Genomic DNA, 12,309 nt, shown 5'->3' with positions numbered 1-12,309 from the left:
AACAAAAAGATTAAACTCATTCTAATCTTCTTGCGTTGAAAAAGAAATACACAGCTCTAGATATACCTGTGGTGCTATCAACGCTTATATATATATTTTTTGTAATAAATATAGTTCTATATTTATTACTTCTATATTTATTACAAAAAATAAATAAAAAATACCTTTTATGGCGGAAACACTGCTTCGCAACAGCTTGATTTACAAAGAACACAATTTTACTATTTTTCTGATAACATCCCGGAATTTGTAGTCATAGTGCAGTGAAGTCCAAACGATCAATTCACATTTCTCATACGAACATCAGAACAGTTATTTTTAAAGGTTGTGCGTTTTTGGTATAAAGAACGAATATACACATGCTGGAATAAGTAGAAAGAGCCCTAAGGTCCTAAAGCATGTCGAAATCAAAAAGTTCTGAATGCGTCAAAGTTGTGGTTCGTTGTCGTCCTTTAAACCAGAAAGAGGTAGAAGGGAATCATGAAAGCGTCGTATCCATGGATGTAAAGTCTGGTCAAGTTCAAATTAAAAACCCCAAAAGTAAAGTTTTTTAAGTTTATATTTTATATTTATGGGACTAAACGAAGAAGTAGGTACACTTTTTTCGCTAGGTGTCGGTTTATTTAAATTAAAAAATACGTAAAAACGCACAAAACAACACTACTAAGTGTTAATAAGTGTAAAACAAATTAATTAAATAATAATAATACCTTTCTAAATACATAAAACACTAGTAAGAACATCTTTCCCATATTAGGTCGGTTATATTATACGATCTTTCATTCAATTTACTATCGATGAGTTTGTGGTGCAACGGTTTGCGCACGGTCATTTACTCTCTTTGTTTCATTTTTAACGGGTTCAAGTCCCGCACAGTAAAATACTTTTTTTTAAAGTTTTTTTTTGTTTGATTAGCACGAGTTAGGGGTTAGGGGTAAAATAAGGGGTTAGGGGCTTATGTCTTATGTGTATAAACCATGAAACTAACTGCTTCCCATAGAATAGAGAAACGAATTTGTCATCGCCTCCTAGCGAAAAATGTATTCCGTCTTCTTTGTATAGTCCCATGTATTTTATATTAGTAATGAAAATTTAGTTTGTTTTATTACACTCTTTGTATCAGCAACTAATAAAGTTACTCTAGGTCCAAATGATCCACCAAAATCCTTTACTTTCGATGCTATCTATGATTGGAACTGCACGCAAAGCGATATATTTGAAGAAACATTTCATCCACTCCTTGATTCTGTTCTCAATGGATTTAATGGAACCATATTTGCTTACGGTCAAACTGGAACAGGAAAAACGTTTACCATGGAAGGTTAGCCAGTATGGCAACAGTCATCTGCATGTACAACAATTTTAACAAATGTTTAGTTATATTACAAAAATATTTAGTTCAAATGAATGGTTAAAATCTTATCAGAGTATAGTAAAGCATTAAACATTACTTGTAAATGTGCCGTTTAAGTGGGTTGATTTTATTTGTTGCGCACACAAACCCCAAACACTTACTAAATGTCTCCTATTTTTTAAGAGTAAATTGTTAAAGTGGTGCATAGGCTTAATTGACATAACCAAGCAAGCTGCATCGAATATGTTGACACTGAACAACAATTTATCTTTGGTTACAAAAGTTTTTTTTTTAACATGAGTTACATGGTACCAAACAGTAAAGATTGTTCTATATTTTAGGTGTTCGTTCAAACCCAGAACTTCGTGGTGCAATACCAAGATCTTTTGAACATATTTACAAACATATCGCACGAACCAAAGACCAGCAATACTTGGTGCGCGCTTCTTATCTAGAAATTTACCAAGAAGATATCAGAGATTTATTGTCAAAAGATCAAAGCAAAAGATTAGAACTTAAAGAAAGACCAGATACAGGTAAGGCACAAAATAATTAACATTTGGTTTACTATAATAGTCTAATAATAATAAATAGTCTGTTTTCATATTTTAATCTATAGACTATTAATTTGTTATCTGTTATTGTTTTTTATCAAATGTAAATAGTCTCCTCTGTATTGATTTTTCACAAAAGGAAAGCATGTGAACGTTATTTAAAATTGCACTTTTGTCGAAGGTGTATATGTTAAAGATCTTTTGTCTTTTGTAACAAAATCTGTGAAAGAAATTGAACATGTTATGAATGTTGGAAACCAAAACCGCAGTGTTGGTGCAACCAACATGAATGAACATAGGTGAGAGTCGTATGTTGTCAGTAATCCATCTTTAGTTTCCCTATTTAGTTTTTCTATGCTGTACCTTAAATGCTTATAGCCTCTGCCAACTGATTTTATTTTTCTGTTTTTAGATCAGGTCTATTCTATTGGTTTATTTTTCATGTACAGCAGTCTAAAAAATATCAGTTTGTTTACATATGCAAACTCAAAACTGTGACACTTTACAATGTCCTTTAAATATTTATAAATTTTATATTGATCATTTTCACGTTTTTAAATTGCATAGCATTGTTTGTTATGTTCACTTGTCATTTACTAATCACTTCATAACTTTCCAACAGCTCACGATCCCACGCAATATTTGTGATCACCATTGAATGTAGTGAGGATGGTCTGGATGGAAAGAATCACATTCGAGTTGGGAAATTAAACTTGGTTGATCTTGCTGGAAGTGAAAGACAAGTAAGTGACAGGAAGTTGTTTATAGATGGTTTACTCTAATAATAATAAACATTCTATTTTAATACTTCGATTCATAGACTAAATTTAATTTGTTATCTATTACTGTTTTTTTTCAATAATCTTAAGTCTTTTTTTAATTCTTAATATTATAGCTCTATTATTTTATTTATTTTAAAAAAAGTTACTACTTTTTCTGTATTAAATCTGTCTACGAAAAATTTACTTTTATTAGGCAAAATCTGGTGCGACAGGAGAAAGATTGAAAGAAGCAACAAAAATTAATTTATCTCTTTCTGCTCTTGGTAAGAAGCTCAAGAAATTCTAGTTTCTAAAATATTGTTACAGCTTGCAAATATTAACTGTATGTTGATGCAGGGAACGTTATTTCATCACTGGTGGATGGTAAGGGGCATATTCCGTATCGAGATTCCAAACTTACAAGGTTATTGCAAGACTCACTTGGTGGAAATGCTAAAACTGTGATGGTGTGTATTGGGAAGTAATATAAATGAATTAATGCATATCAGGATTGATGGCAATATAGTATGTATTGTGTGTAGAGGTCAAAACATGGAATTTCTTCTTTTTATTAAGTTCTATTCTTATTTTTTAACTAGGCATTATATAAGCTTCGAAGATAAATTTGAGGCCTGGGTCAAAGATAGAGTTTAGTTATTTATTTTTATGATAACAAGTTCTTTATTTGTATTTTTTCAGGTTGCCAACATTGGACCAGCAAGTTATAACTCGGATGAAACTTTAACCACATTAAGATACGCCAACAGAGCTAAAAATATTCAAAATAAACCAAAGATTAATGAAGATCCTAAAGATGCCTTACTGAGGGAGTTCCAGGAGGAAATAGCAAAGTAGGATGTTTTTTTATCAAAAAAAATAAAAAATAATTATATATATATGTTTTCTGCTTGAAATCTAATGGTTTCAAAGTAATTTGTTCAAAAAGAACAAGATATATACAATTAAAATGTGGGTATTGATTATGTTATATTTTTATTAATGGTTTTACACAGCTCAGTAACCATTTTATCTGTGCAGATTAAAAGCAAATCTTGAAAGTCGTTCAAAAGGTGGAAGAAAAAAGAAAACGAGAAGAAGAAGAAATGCAGACGGAGAGATGGTGGAAGAGTCCGGGAGTGATGATGATGAGGATGATGATGATGATAGTAAGATATACAACTACTGATGCTTGATCTTATTAAGAAGATTTGTATATAACAATACTTAACAATAGTAATATTTGGTTTAGAGATTCATATTTGACACTTTACATCAATGATTGTATTCAGCTATCTTCTTTATTTTACTTGACTCTTGACCACACTAACTTTTGAATCAGTTAAAATAATTTTCTTTTTTCTCATACCAAATGTCTCACGAAAATTGTATTTACTAAACAAACTTTCCCATCGTTTAATATCATTAAATAAAATATTTATGATTTGCACAGGTAGTTTATCAGAGGAGCAACAAGCCAAGTTGGAGAAGGAGAAGAACCGAATCTTGCAAGATAAGAGCATGGCTGAGGAGGAAAGAGAAAGGTTGTTAAAGGAACAACAAGCAAAACTAGAAGAGCTGAAGAGGCAACAGGAAGCTAAAGATGAACTGACTGCAAAGATAAAAGTTAGTTAAGCTTGCTCTTAAGTTGTAAATTCTAAATTTCTCATGAAAAGTTTTTTTTTTTGTAGAAATATTAAATATGGCTTCACTATCAAGTATATAGCAATTCCGTATATTACCATATACTACTATAGTACTATTAGTGTAATACAATGTTTAAAGAGTTGCCTTACTGTTACTGTTGAACAAGCACTTCAATACTTTATTTGCGCTTAACAATAACTATGTATTGAACATCAGTTCATGTAAATTAGAATTTAAAGATTCATTGAAGTTTATTTTCAGGCGATGCAAAGCAAACTCCTCGTTGGTGGAAGAACCATCGTGGATCATACGAATGAGCAAGAGCGAGAGCTGGAGGAGCGGAGGTTGCTTCTAGCTGAGCAGAGAAGGAAAGAACGATCGATGAAACAACAACTTGAGGCAAGGGAGGAGTCAGCACTCGAGGCGCAAGAGAGCTACAGTTCGTTGAGACAGGAAGTTGATGAAAAAACCAAACGACTGAAAAAGGTTGAACGATTGATATATTGATAGTTTATTTAATTTTATACAGGTTAATTTTACTTTTATACACAAAATATGTATAACTAATTATTTTAGTATAACTGGAAATGATTTTAACTTGTACACTAATTTCCAGATGTACACCAGACTTCAGCAACTTAAAGCTGAAATAAGTGACCTGCAAGAAATAAATTGTCGGGAACGAGAAGACCTGGAGATTTCTCAAATGAAGGTTTTAATTATTACCACCGCATGTTACTGAAACATATGTTTGTTTTGTTAATGATATGATATATATTAAAACCACAAAACAAACTTGTATGTAGGTAGGGATACTTAAATGTGACACTTCAGTGGTACCTTTATCACATTTGAGCATCTTTATCCATAAAAAAATTGTGTTGTTATTCCACTATAAATACACACACAAGACAATTTTTTATCGTAAACGATATTAAAATTAACAAAATTATTGCGCATTATTATCATTAACACAGACAAAGAAGTACTCTCATGGATTATATGAAGATCATTTTATCCTTAATTTGAAACGTAAACAAATGTGTTTTCACCAAAGGCTAAAAGTTCCCCGCTGTTAGAAATTGTACTGTTATATTTTTATGTGTTTTAATTTTTAATATTTTTGTCTGTATTGTTTCTTACAAAGTATATTTAATAAACATTTCAGATGAACAGAGAGTTAAAGCAGAAGTTGTTGATCATTGAAAACTTTATTCCAAGTGATGAGAGAGCTCGCTTGGAGGAGAGAATTATTTATAATGAAGAAAATGATCAATGGGAGCTGAAATCTGTAACAAACACAGCTCAGTAAGTTTGTTATGTGTTTATATGAAGGTAGTGTTATACAACAGGCATGTATAAAAAAATTCTGGCCGATTCGCTTTTAATTTTTTTTCAAGAGTTTCATAAATCGAAGTGTTTTGCGCCAAATATTGCCCATATAACCAGCCCTGCATTCAAGTGCTGCTTTCAACACATAATTTTATTTTAAACAAAGTTTCTTCTGTTGCTCCCACCAACAACTTTTTGCATACAAGCTAACGATCTCTGTTGCAGTCTTGGTCATAACTCACACGTGAAATTAAAAACTTGTAAATCATGTTCTATCTTTTCTGGAAAATAGGCATATTTCTGCCACTGCTGCTGTATGTAAAGGAAGCATAGCAGTAACTTAAATTCTGGACCTAATAAGTTACTATTCTACTTTCTCTGTGTTGAAAACGTATGTTTTGGGCAACAAATTTTTGATACTCAGTAATACAATGATGCAACGTCCGAAAAGTGCCCACAGTGGCAGCAGTCGACCTACTTCTCAGTATGCAAAGATGGCTGCTGCAGTTGGTTTCAATCCTCGATACAAAGGTGACAACGTATTACTGGTGGAGTTGGACATGCCCACTCGAACAACACAAGATTATGAAGGGCCTACCATTGCACCAAAGGTAAAGGGTATTAAGACAATATATCAACCTATCAAAGTGAAATTTTGGTTTACCAATCCAAAAAACTATTTAATTTAAAAAAATTTAAACTTTTTTTTATATAGGATTGGTAATAATAATGAAAACTTTATATACCATTACATAGGTTCAAGCAGCATTAGATGCAGCTTTGCAGGAGGAAGGTGATTTACAACTTGATGCGAGTGATGAGAAGTTTGTAAAGAAAACTAAACCAAGGTGATTATGAGATTTTTTATTTTAAATATTTAAAGTTGGCAATCTTGGCATTGTCCGCTGAAATAACTTTTATTCCTTTCGGGATGAGATTAATTTTTGGCCGATTGTGACATATTACCCTCTAGCAACATAGGTGCTTGTATTGGTGGAAAACAATTAATTATAATTTTGTTCTTTAGGAAAATTGCTATTTTTTGATGAGGCTATTACATTTTGTAACAATTTGAGTAAAATTTGCTTGATATTCCCTAAAACAAAACTTGTATAATACAGCTAAGGTTTCCAAACTCGCATTTAACTGGTAACTTAGAAAACAACTTGAACATCAAATCAGTTTGCCTTTCTACTTCCGCATTAAAATCAACTAAATATGTTTTTTTATATTATTTTTGTAGACTAAAGTCGGCAAAATCTCGTCCCCGTACAGCAAAGAAGAATGGAATATCAAACGGGACGGACAAACCATCGTTGTATCCAACATCTCGGGGTTTAGTTCCAAAATAAATTTCACAGTTTGATTTTAATCCAATCATACAATTTCTATAAAGAAGGCCAATTAAACTAAAAAATACATATTAATATATAGGGTTAAGCTTTATTGTGTGAAAGCTTTGTTTAGATCATAAAGTAAAGTGCTACTGTGAAAAAAGCTGCATTTTACTGAAGTATTTCTCACTTGATATTCCAAATGTGATCAGTTCCCTGTTTTGAATTCATATATTTTCTGTTGTGCAAACTGTTGTCGTAATGTCTATTTGCACGCGCTTTTATCACTGTTACATGTTGTGAGACCTTTAAAAGTATTTTCTTCCTATTTTAGTGAATTTTGTGTGAAAATTTTTATATAGGTTTCAATGCGGTGCTCAACGTTGCTTGCAAATATCCAATAAACGTTTTGCGTGAAGGGAAGTTATGAAATGTAAAACATTCAACATTTTGGTAAAGCACAATGTTTCTAATATAGAAGCCCGTTATGTATTAAAAGCTGGCTGTGGACATTTTTTAACAAATAACAGTTATAATAAATTAGTAGAAGCGATTATATTCCATCATTAGCAGCAATTATTTTCATTGAACACCAACAGGTTTGAATTCCTCATCACTTCTTTGCTTTCCGATATATGTACAAGCTGTAAAGCAGGAAGGTCAAAAGTTGTTTTAAACCAAATATAATAAAGTATTAATAATTTACTAGTCAGCGATGAAAGAAGGAAAGTGGGTAAACACAAAGGAACGAATTGTCCAATAAGCTTCCATTGGTTGATATCTTATCAATGGAATACGAGAAAGTAAAGCATCTTCATATGCATTTAACACTGGCCTGAGATCATCCATTCCTTTACTGCAATAAGTCTGCATTTCTGCTACCTGTTAATAATATGTAAGTATTGCGTTACTGTTTGAAGTTGCTAAAATAAAACCCGCAAATCAAACAACTTTTTCCCATAATCCTCTTTCACATTGTCAGGCATCTTCTCCCACATTGAATCTCCCAACTTTTTCACTCCATCTTCAGTAAAGATGCTGGTTCCAGCTATATAGTTGCCAGGTTCAATAATAGATACCTTAAGATGGGTTTAAGCTGGTCAGTAACACCATAAATATTTAAAATGTTATCGTTCTTGATACCTTCACACCCCATCTCCTCATTTCATAACGCAAGCAATCAGAGAAACCTTCTACAGCCCACTTGGTGATTCCATAAACAGAGCGAGATCCTGCGATCATTCGGCCAAAACCACTTGCCATGTTCACCACTCTACCCTTCGCTCTGTACTCCAACAATATTTTAAACATATATGGTATAGTCGAAAACATTAGTACATATACATTTTGGTTTCGTATTAACTAGATATGCACCACACATAAAATGCGACATCATACCTTCTAATCAGTGGTAAACATGCTTGTGTGCATCTAATTACTCCCCATAAGTTGACCTCAGCCACCTTCTTGTACAAGTCTATAGATGACCACTCAATCTCTCCAAACGCTGATGCTCCAGCATTGTTCACAATTCCCCATAAGCCTGTGTACAAATATATGTTCAATAAAAACACCTCTTTATTTTAAAATTGTAGCATAAAGTACAGTTTCTCATTACCCACACTTTGTATAGCACACCTTCACAATAATTACACACATTAGTGTATAGTTTCACAATAATACCAAATGTAATAATTATAAAGGCAGCAACATGTGTAAAAATCTGTTACCATCTTGATTAGGTGGAATATGCATTCCAATATACTGCACGGCCATTTTGATTTCACTGTCATTAGTAACATCAAGTTGCAGGACATGAAATCGAGAAGACTGGATTTTCATTAAATGCTTCGCACCTTCACCACCTTTGTCTTTCAACAAACAACCTGTATAATGTTTTTTTTTGTATTAGTGCAGTATGAAAAGTAATTTTTTGCAATTGCTAATAATTCAATTTTAACTTATTGTTTAATTTTGTAACCTTCTTTGTAGTTTGCATTGCGTAGCCTATGGGTCCACAGTATTAATTGGTGTTGTCACATACATAAACTAGTCTGTTTTTTAAAGAATACCTGCGAACACATGCATTCCAAGGGCATGTAGTTGCTTTGCCAATAAGGGACCAAATCCCGAGTCACAACCTGTTATCAAAACCGCTTTGTCTTTTGGATTTAACCTTCCTCGAGGGAATACAGCGAATATTAACAATGCAAGAAAACATGTTGCAAAAAATGCAATGGTTGATGTGCAGCCTGAAACACAAGGACATCAGAATGTATTTGGTGATTATAGCAATCAACTCATTTTACCCAGTATGATGGAGCTATCCTACGACTGCTGCACATATAGTTTATTTTTTTCTGAAATTAGGGTACCTTAATAAGGATTCTTAGTCTATTTAAACAGCTTAATGCTGTTGCCTATTTTAGGAGATAGAAAAATAGTAGGGTCCCAACGTCCCATACAAGTGTTATATAAGACAATAAAAATGAATGTGAAAAACGTTTGTCACACTTTAAAAAGGGAATATTAAGCTTTAAAAACGACACAAAACTGCAACTGTTTAAACACATAAATATCGGAAAAATTACTTACAACCATAGTTTAAGCCAAGAATGTAAAATATTGTTGATCCAATCCACGGAACTCCCAGCGCGAATACAAAAGTGAAAACGGTGGCTCCGAAGACACTTCTTCCGAGTTCGCCGGTAAACATGTTTCTATATGTTGCCCTTTTCTGCGATAAAAACGATTTTGTTACTTCATCAGTTAAATGCACCACGTATACCATTCACTTCCTCTGTCTCGTTTACCGTGAGACTACCGACAGGTGGTTACTTGCGCAAATTGCTGGTGAAGTGGCGAGCATTGCACGGCGATGACTCTACTTTCTCTCTTTGGGTCAAACTTGTTGTTTGCACACTCTCGATCGAAGTCATGGACCACCGGTAGCAGCTGATCCACCGCATTTCAGCGGCGTCACACAAATTTGTTGTAAACGTGATATTGGGCAGCTTGTTCTAATGTTGTAGCGTAGCCTATGCATTATTATACGTCCACGGGGGTCATCATAACACAGGACCAATCGCGCTCGGACTTTTTGTGCACACTTTTCGCTTGTGCTTGTATTTGCAAAAGACAGAAACTGCGCAATACGTTTATCTGTGCGTGACCGTGACTGTCAATTTTTGCCAAGGACGTGACCTTGACTAGAAGGCTTTGCTTCATCATCTATTTACAGACGTGTGTACTTAAACCATTGAACCTAACAGCTAATCATTGCGCTCGTTTTACCACCTCTTCAGCGGCAAGTAAAGTTATATAAAACCATTTAACCACTGCATCGTTAATTGTCTAACGTTTAGGGAAAATCATCCATTCACGTCAATAAACATATTGATCAGAATAACATATAGCTACGGTGAGGGAAGATGGGACACTTTTTCATTCAATTTTCCTTTACCAACTTGGTAGTTAACAAAGAACATTCAAAGAATTCTTAAACCGTATTCTTACGACTCCCATAGACCGTTGGTAATTGTTTAAAACACGATCAGGATAATTGGATATTATGCTCTGAAAGTGTCCCGTTTACCCCCACCCCACCACATAGGTATTACCTGAACCTAAAAAAATGTCGTAGTTTGTAACAAATTTACCACATAAATATGATTATTCCTATATTTCTGTATTGCAATACTTTTATCACAGCTCAATAACAAAATTAAAAACACATAATAGTCGAACTTTTGAAATCGTAGTCAGCATAGTATGGATTTGTAATATTGGTTTTAAAACTCACATACTGGAAAAAAACTACATCAGAATACGTTAATTGTAAGAGTTTTTAGAATCAAAATGAAAATGCATGCCGAGGAAAAACATTGGAATGTAATATTTGAATGAAATATATCAAATTCAATTAAACATAGCCTTAACCACTATGAAACACAATAGAAATTACATAGGTTTGGTTTGTTCTATCAACCAATCATATACATCGTTGTGACCAGATTTCTGCAGCTGAGAACCAATCACATCACGGCATTTCTTATGGTAATTATTCAACCATGCAAGCTGTGAGAAAAAAAATTTAAATGTTTACTTATGTTTCTCACAATTGTTTCATTTTCTTTAGGCACCTGTACATAACATGAGTAAACCTATATAGTTTAATAATTAAATAACTTTGACTTCGGTTATATCAAAACAAGCTCGCCACGATCAGTTTCACAAAACAAACTTTAAAATTTAATGTTTCCAAAAATCAGGTTATTTTTTGGGGTAAAAATGTAATATATGCAACAATGCAAGCTAAATGCGACATACTATAAGGCAAGAAATAAAAAAATAGACCTTTGCACTGCTTTAAAACACATATTTTTTACAGAGTAAACTGGGATACTGTTAGCACCATATTTCTATATTTTTCCTGATTGTGTTTTCAACACCTGACAGCGCTGTTTTACAGTCTTCGGGCTTTGGTTATATGTTCATATTTTTTGATGACTTGGGACAAGAAAGGGAAAATGGGACAAGAAAGGGGAAATGAAACATGTCTCATCTTACCCAACCTTCATCTTACCCAATAAAAAAATACACCACGAGTTGGTATAACTAAAAAAACTAAAATAAAAACGTTCATGTAAATTCTGTTCATGTAAGCAACACTTTACCTCTTCTGCAGTAAGAAGTGATAGCTCAATCATCTTTGCTTGTATTGGAACCAAAGCAAGCGATTCAAATTTAAAGAACTGCTTACCATCAAACCGATACTGAAACAATTTCACAATAAGTCAACATAAAATTGATGATTTTAGTATTATATATACATAAATCAATCTAGCAGTTTGTTAATATATCTATAAATTAGATTGCTTCTTAAAAATAATCTGATATTAAAATAAATACCGGTGTTTCTGCACTTTTACAAAGAAGAGCATTCTCTATACGAATTCCAAACTTTCCATCTTCATAATATCCAGGTTCTAAAAACAAAACATTATTTTTACATAAACTAAATACAATACAACATTGAGCATAACCCACCATCTGTAATAACAAGACCAGCTTTCAATTCAACATCAGCAGCAACAGAAACAACTCTCTCACTATTTCCAATGTACATACCAACTGGACCTGTTTAATATAAAGTAGTTAAATAAAGATAATGATGATAGTGCCACCAAACATAAAACTCTTTGGGTTAATTGTCAGAAAACTACAACATCTGCCATTTGTCCAGAACATTTATTAAAACTTTGTTTTGTTCATTAAAGTTACCTAAAAAAAATTCTATTGCACAAATATAAAATATATTGAAATCTAAC

At 32.9% G+C, this 12,309-nt stretch overlaps 3 protein-coding genes across 4 annotated transcripts in view; 1 reads left to right on the top strand and 2 right to left on the bottom strand.

Moving 5' to 3' along the window:
• The first annotated feature begins 242 nt into the window (after positions 1 to 242).
• kif3b (kinesin family member 3B) lies at positions 243 to 7,386 on the top strand. The gene is made up of 16 exons (NM_001007566.1): positions 243 to 540; positions 1,145 to 1,321; positions 1,696 to 1,890; positions 2,090 to 2,207; positions 2,531 to 2,651; positions 2,884 to 2,953; positions 3,027 to 3,136; positions 3,369 to 3,520; positions 3,708 to 3,835; positions 4,120 to 4,292; positions 4,575 to 4,799; positions 4,930 to 5,025; positions 5,482 to 5,621; positions 6,070 to 6,256; positions 6,402 to 6,493; positions 6,889 to 7,386. The coding sequence occupies exons 1-16, from the start codon at positions 399 to 401 to the stop codon at positions 6,995 to 6,997; spliced, it is 2,235 nt and encodes a 744-aa protein (NP_001007567.1). The 5' UTR covers positions 243 to 398; the 3' UTR covers positions 6,998 to 7,386.
• Positions 7,387 to 7,445: 59 nt separating this feature from the next.
• Positions 7,446 to 9,801, bottom strand: LOC100176396 (D-beta-hydroxybutyrate dehydrogenase, mitochondrial-like). 2 transcript variants are annotated; one of them, XM_002128196.5, is made up of 8 exons: positions 9,575 to 9,800; positions 9,052 to 9,231; positions 8,710 to 8,865; positions 8,378 to 8,522; positions 8,123 to 8,264; positions 7,915 to 8,058; positions 7,686 to 7,861; positions 7,446 to 7,623 (listed from the first exon to the last, which is right to left on the bottom strand). In XM_002128196.5, exons 1-8 carry the CDS (start codon positions 9,768 to 9,770, stop codon positions 7,593 to 7,595), a joined length of 1,170 nt encoding a protein of 389 aa, XP_002128232.2. In that variant the 5' UTR covers positions 9,771 to 9,800; the 3' UTR covers positions 7,446 to 7,592. The 2 variants fall into 2 exon arrangements, with proteins under 2 accessions (XP_002128232.2, XP_018669492.1); XM_018813947.2 differs by lacking the exon at positions 7,446 to 7,623 and having other exon boundaries at positions 7,769 to 7,861; positions 7,931 to 8,058; positions 9,575 to 9,801.
• An 845-nt stretch (positions 9,802 to 10,646) lies between these two features.
• LOC100184232 (xaa-Pro aminopeptidase 1) overlaps positions 10,647 to 12,309 on the bottom strand; it is a gene marked incomplete in the record, with an annotated part of 5,122 nt that continues 3,459 nt past the window's right edge. The window contains 4 exon segments of the mRNA XM_009864066.2: positions 10,647 to 11,056; positions 11,656 to 11,754; positions 11,891 to 11,967; positions 12,029 to 12,118. Of these exon segments, the coding sequence (XP_009862368.1) occupies positions 10,940 to 11,056; positions 11,656 to 11,754; positions 11,891 to 11,967; positions 12,029 to 12,118 (383 nt within the window).

Source organism: Ciona intestinalis, chromosome 1 (assembly GCF_000224145.3).
Source record: "Ciona intestinalis chromosome 1, KH, whole genome shotgun sequence".
In the NCBI taxonomy this organism is placed as follows: domain Eukaryota; kingdom Metazoa; phylum Chordata; class Ascidiacea; order Phlebobranchia; family Cionidae; genus Ciona; species Ciona intestinalis.
This window is presented reverse-complemented; position numbering and strand designations above follow the sequence as displayed.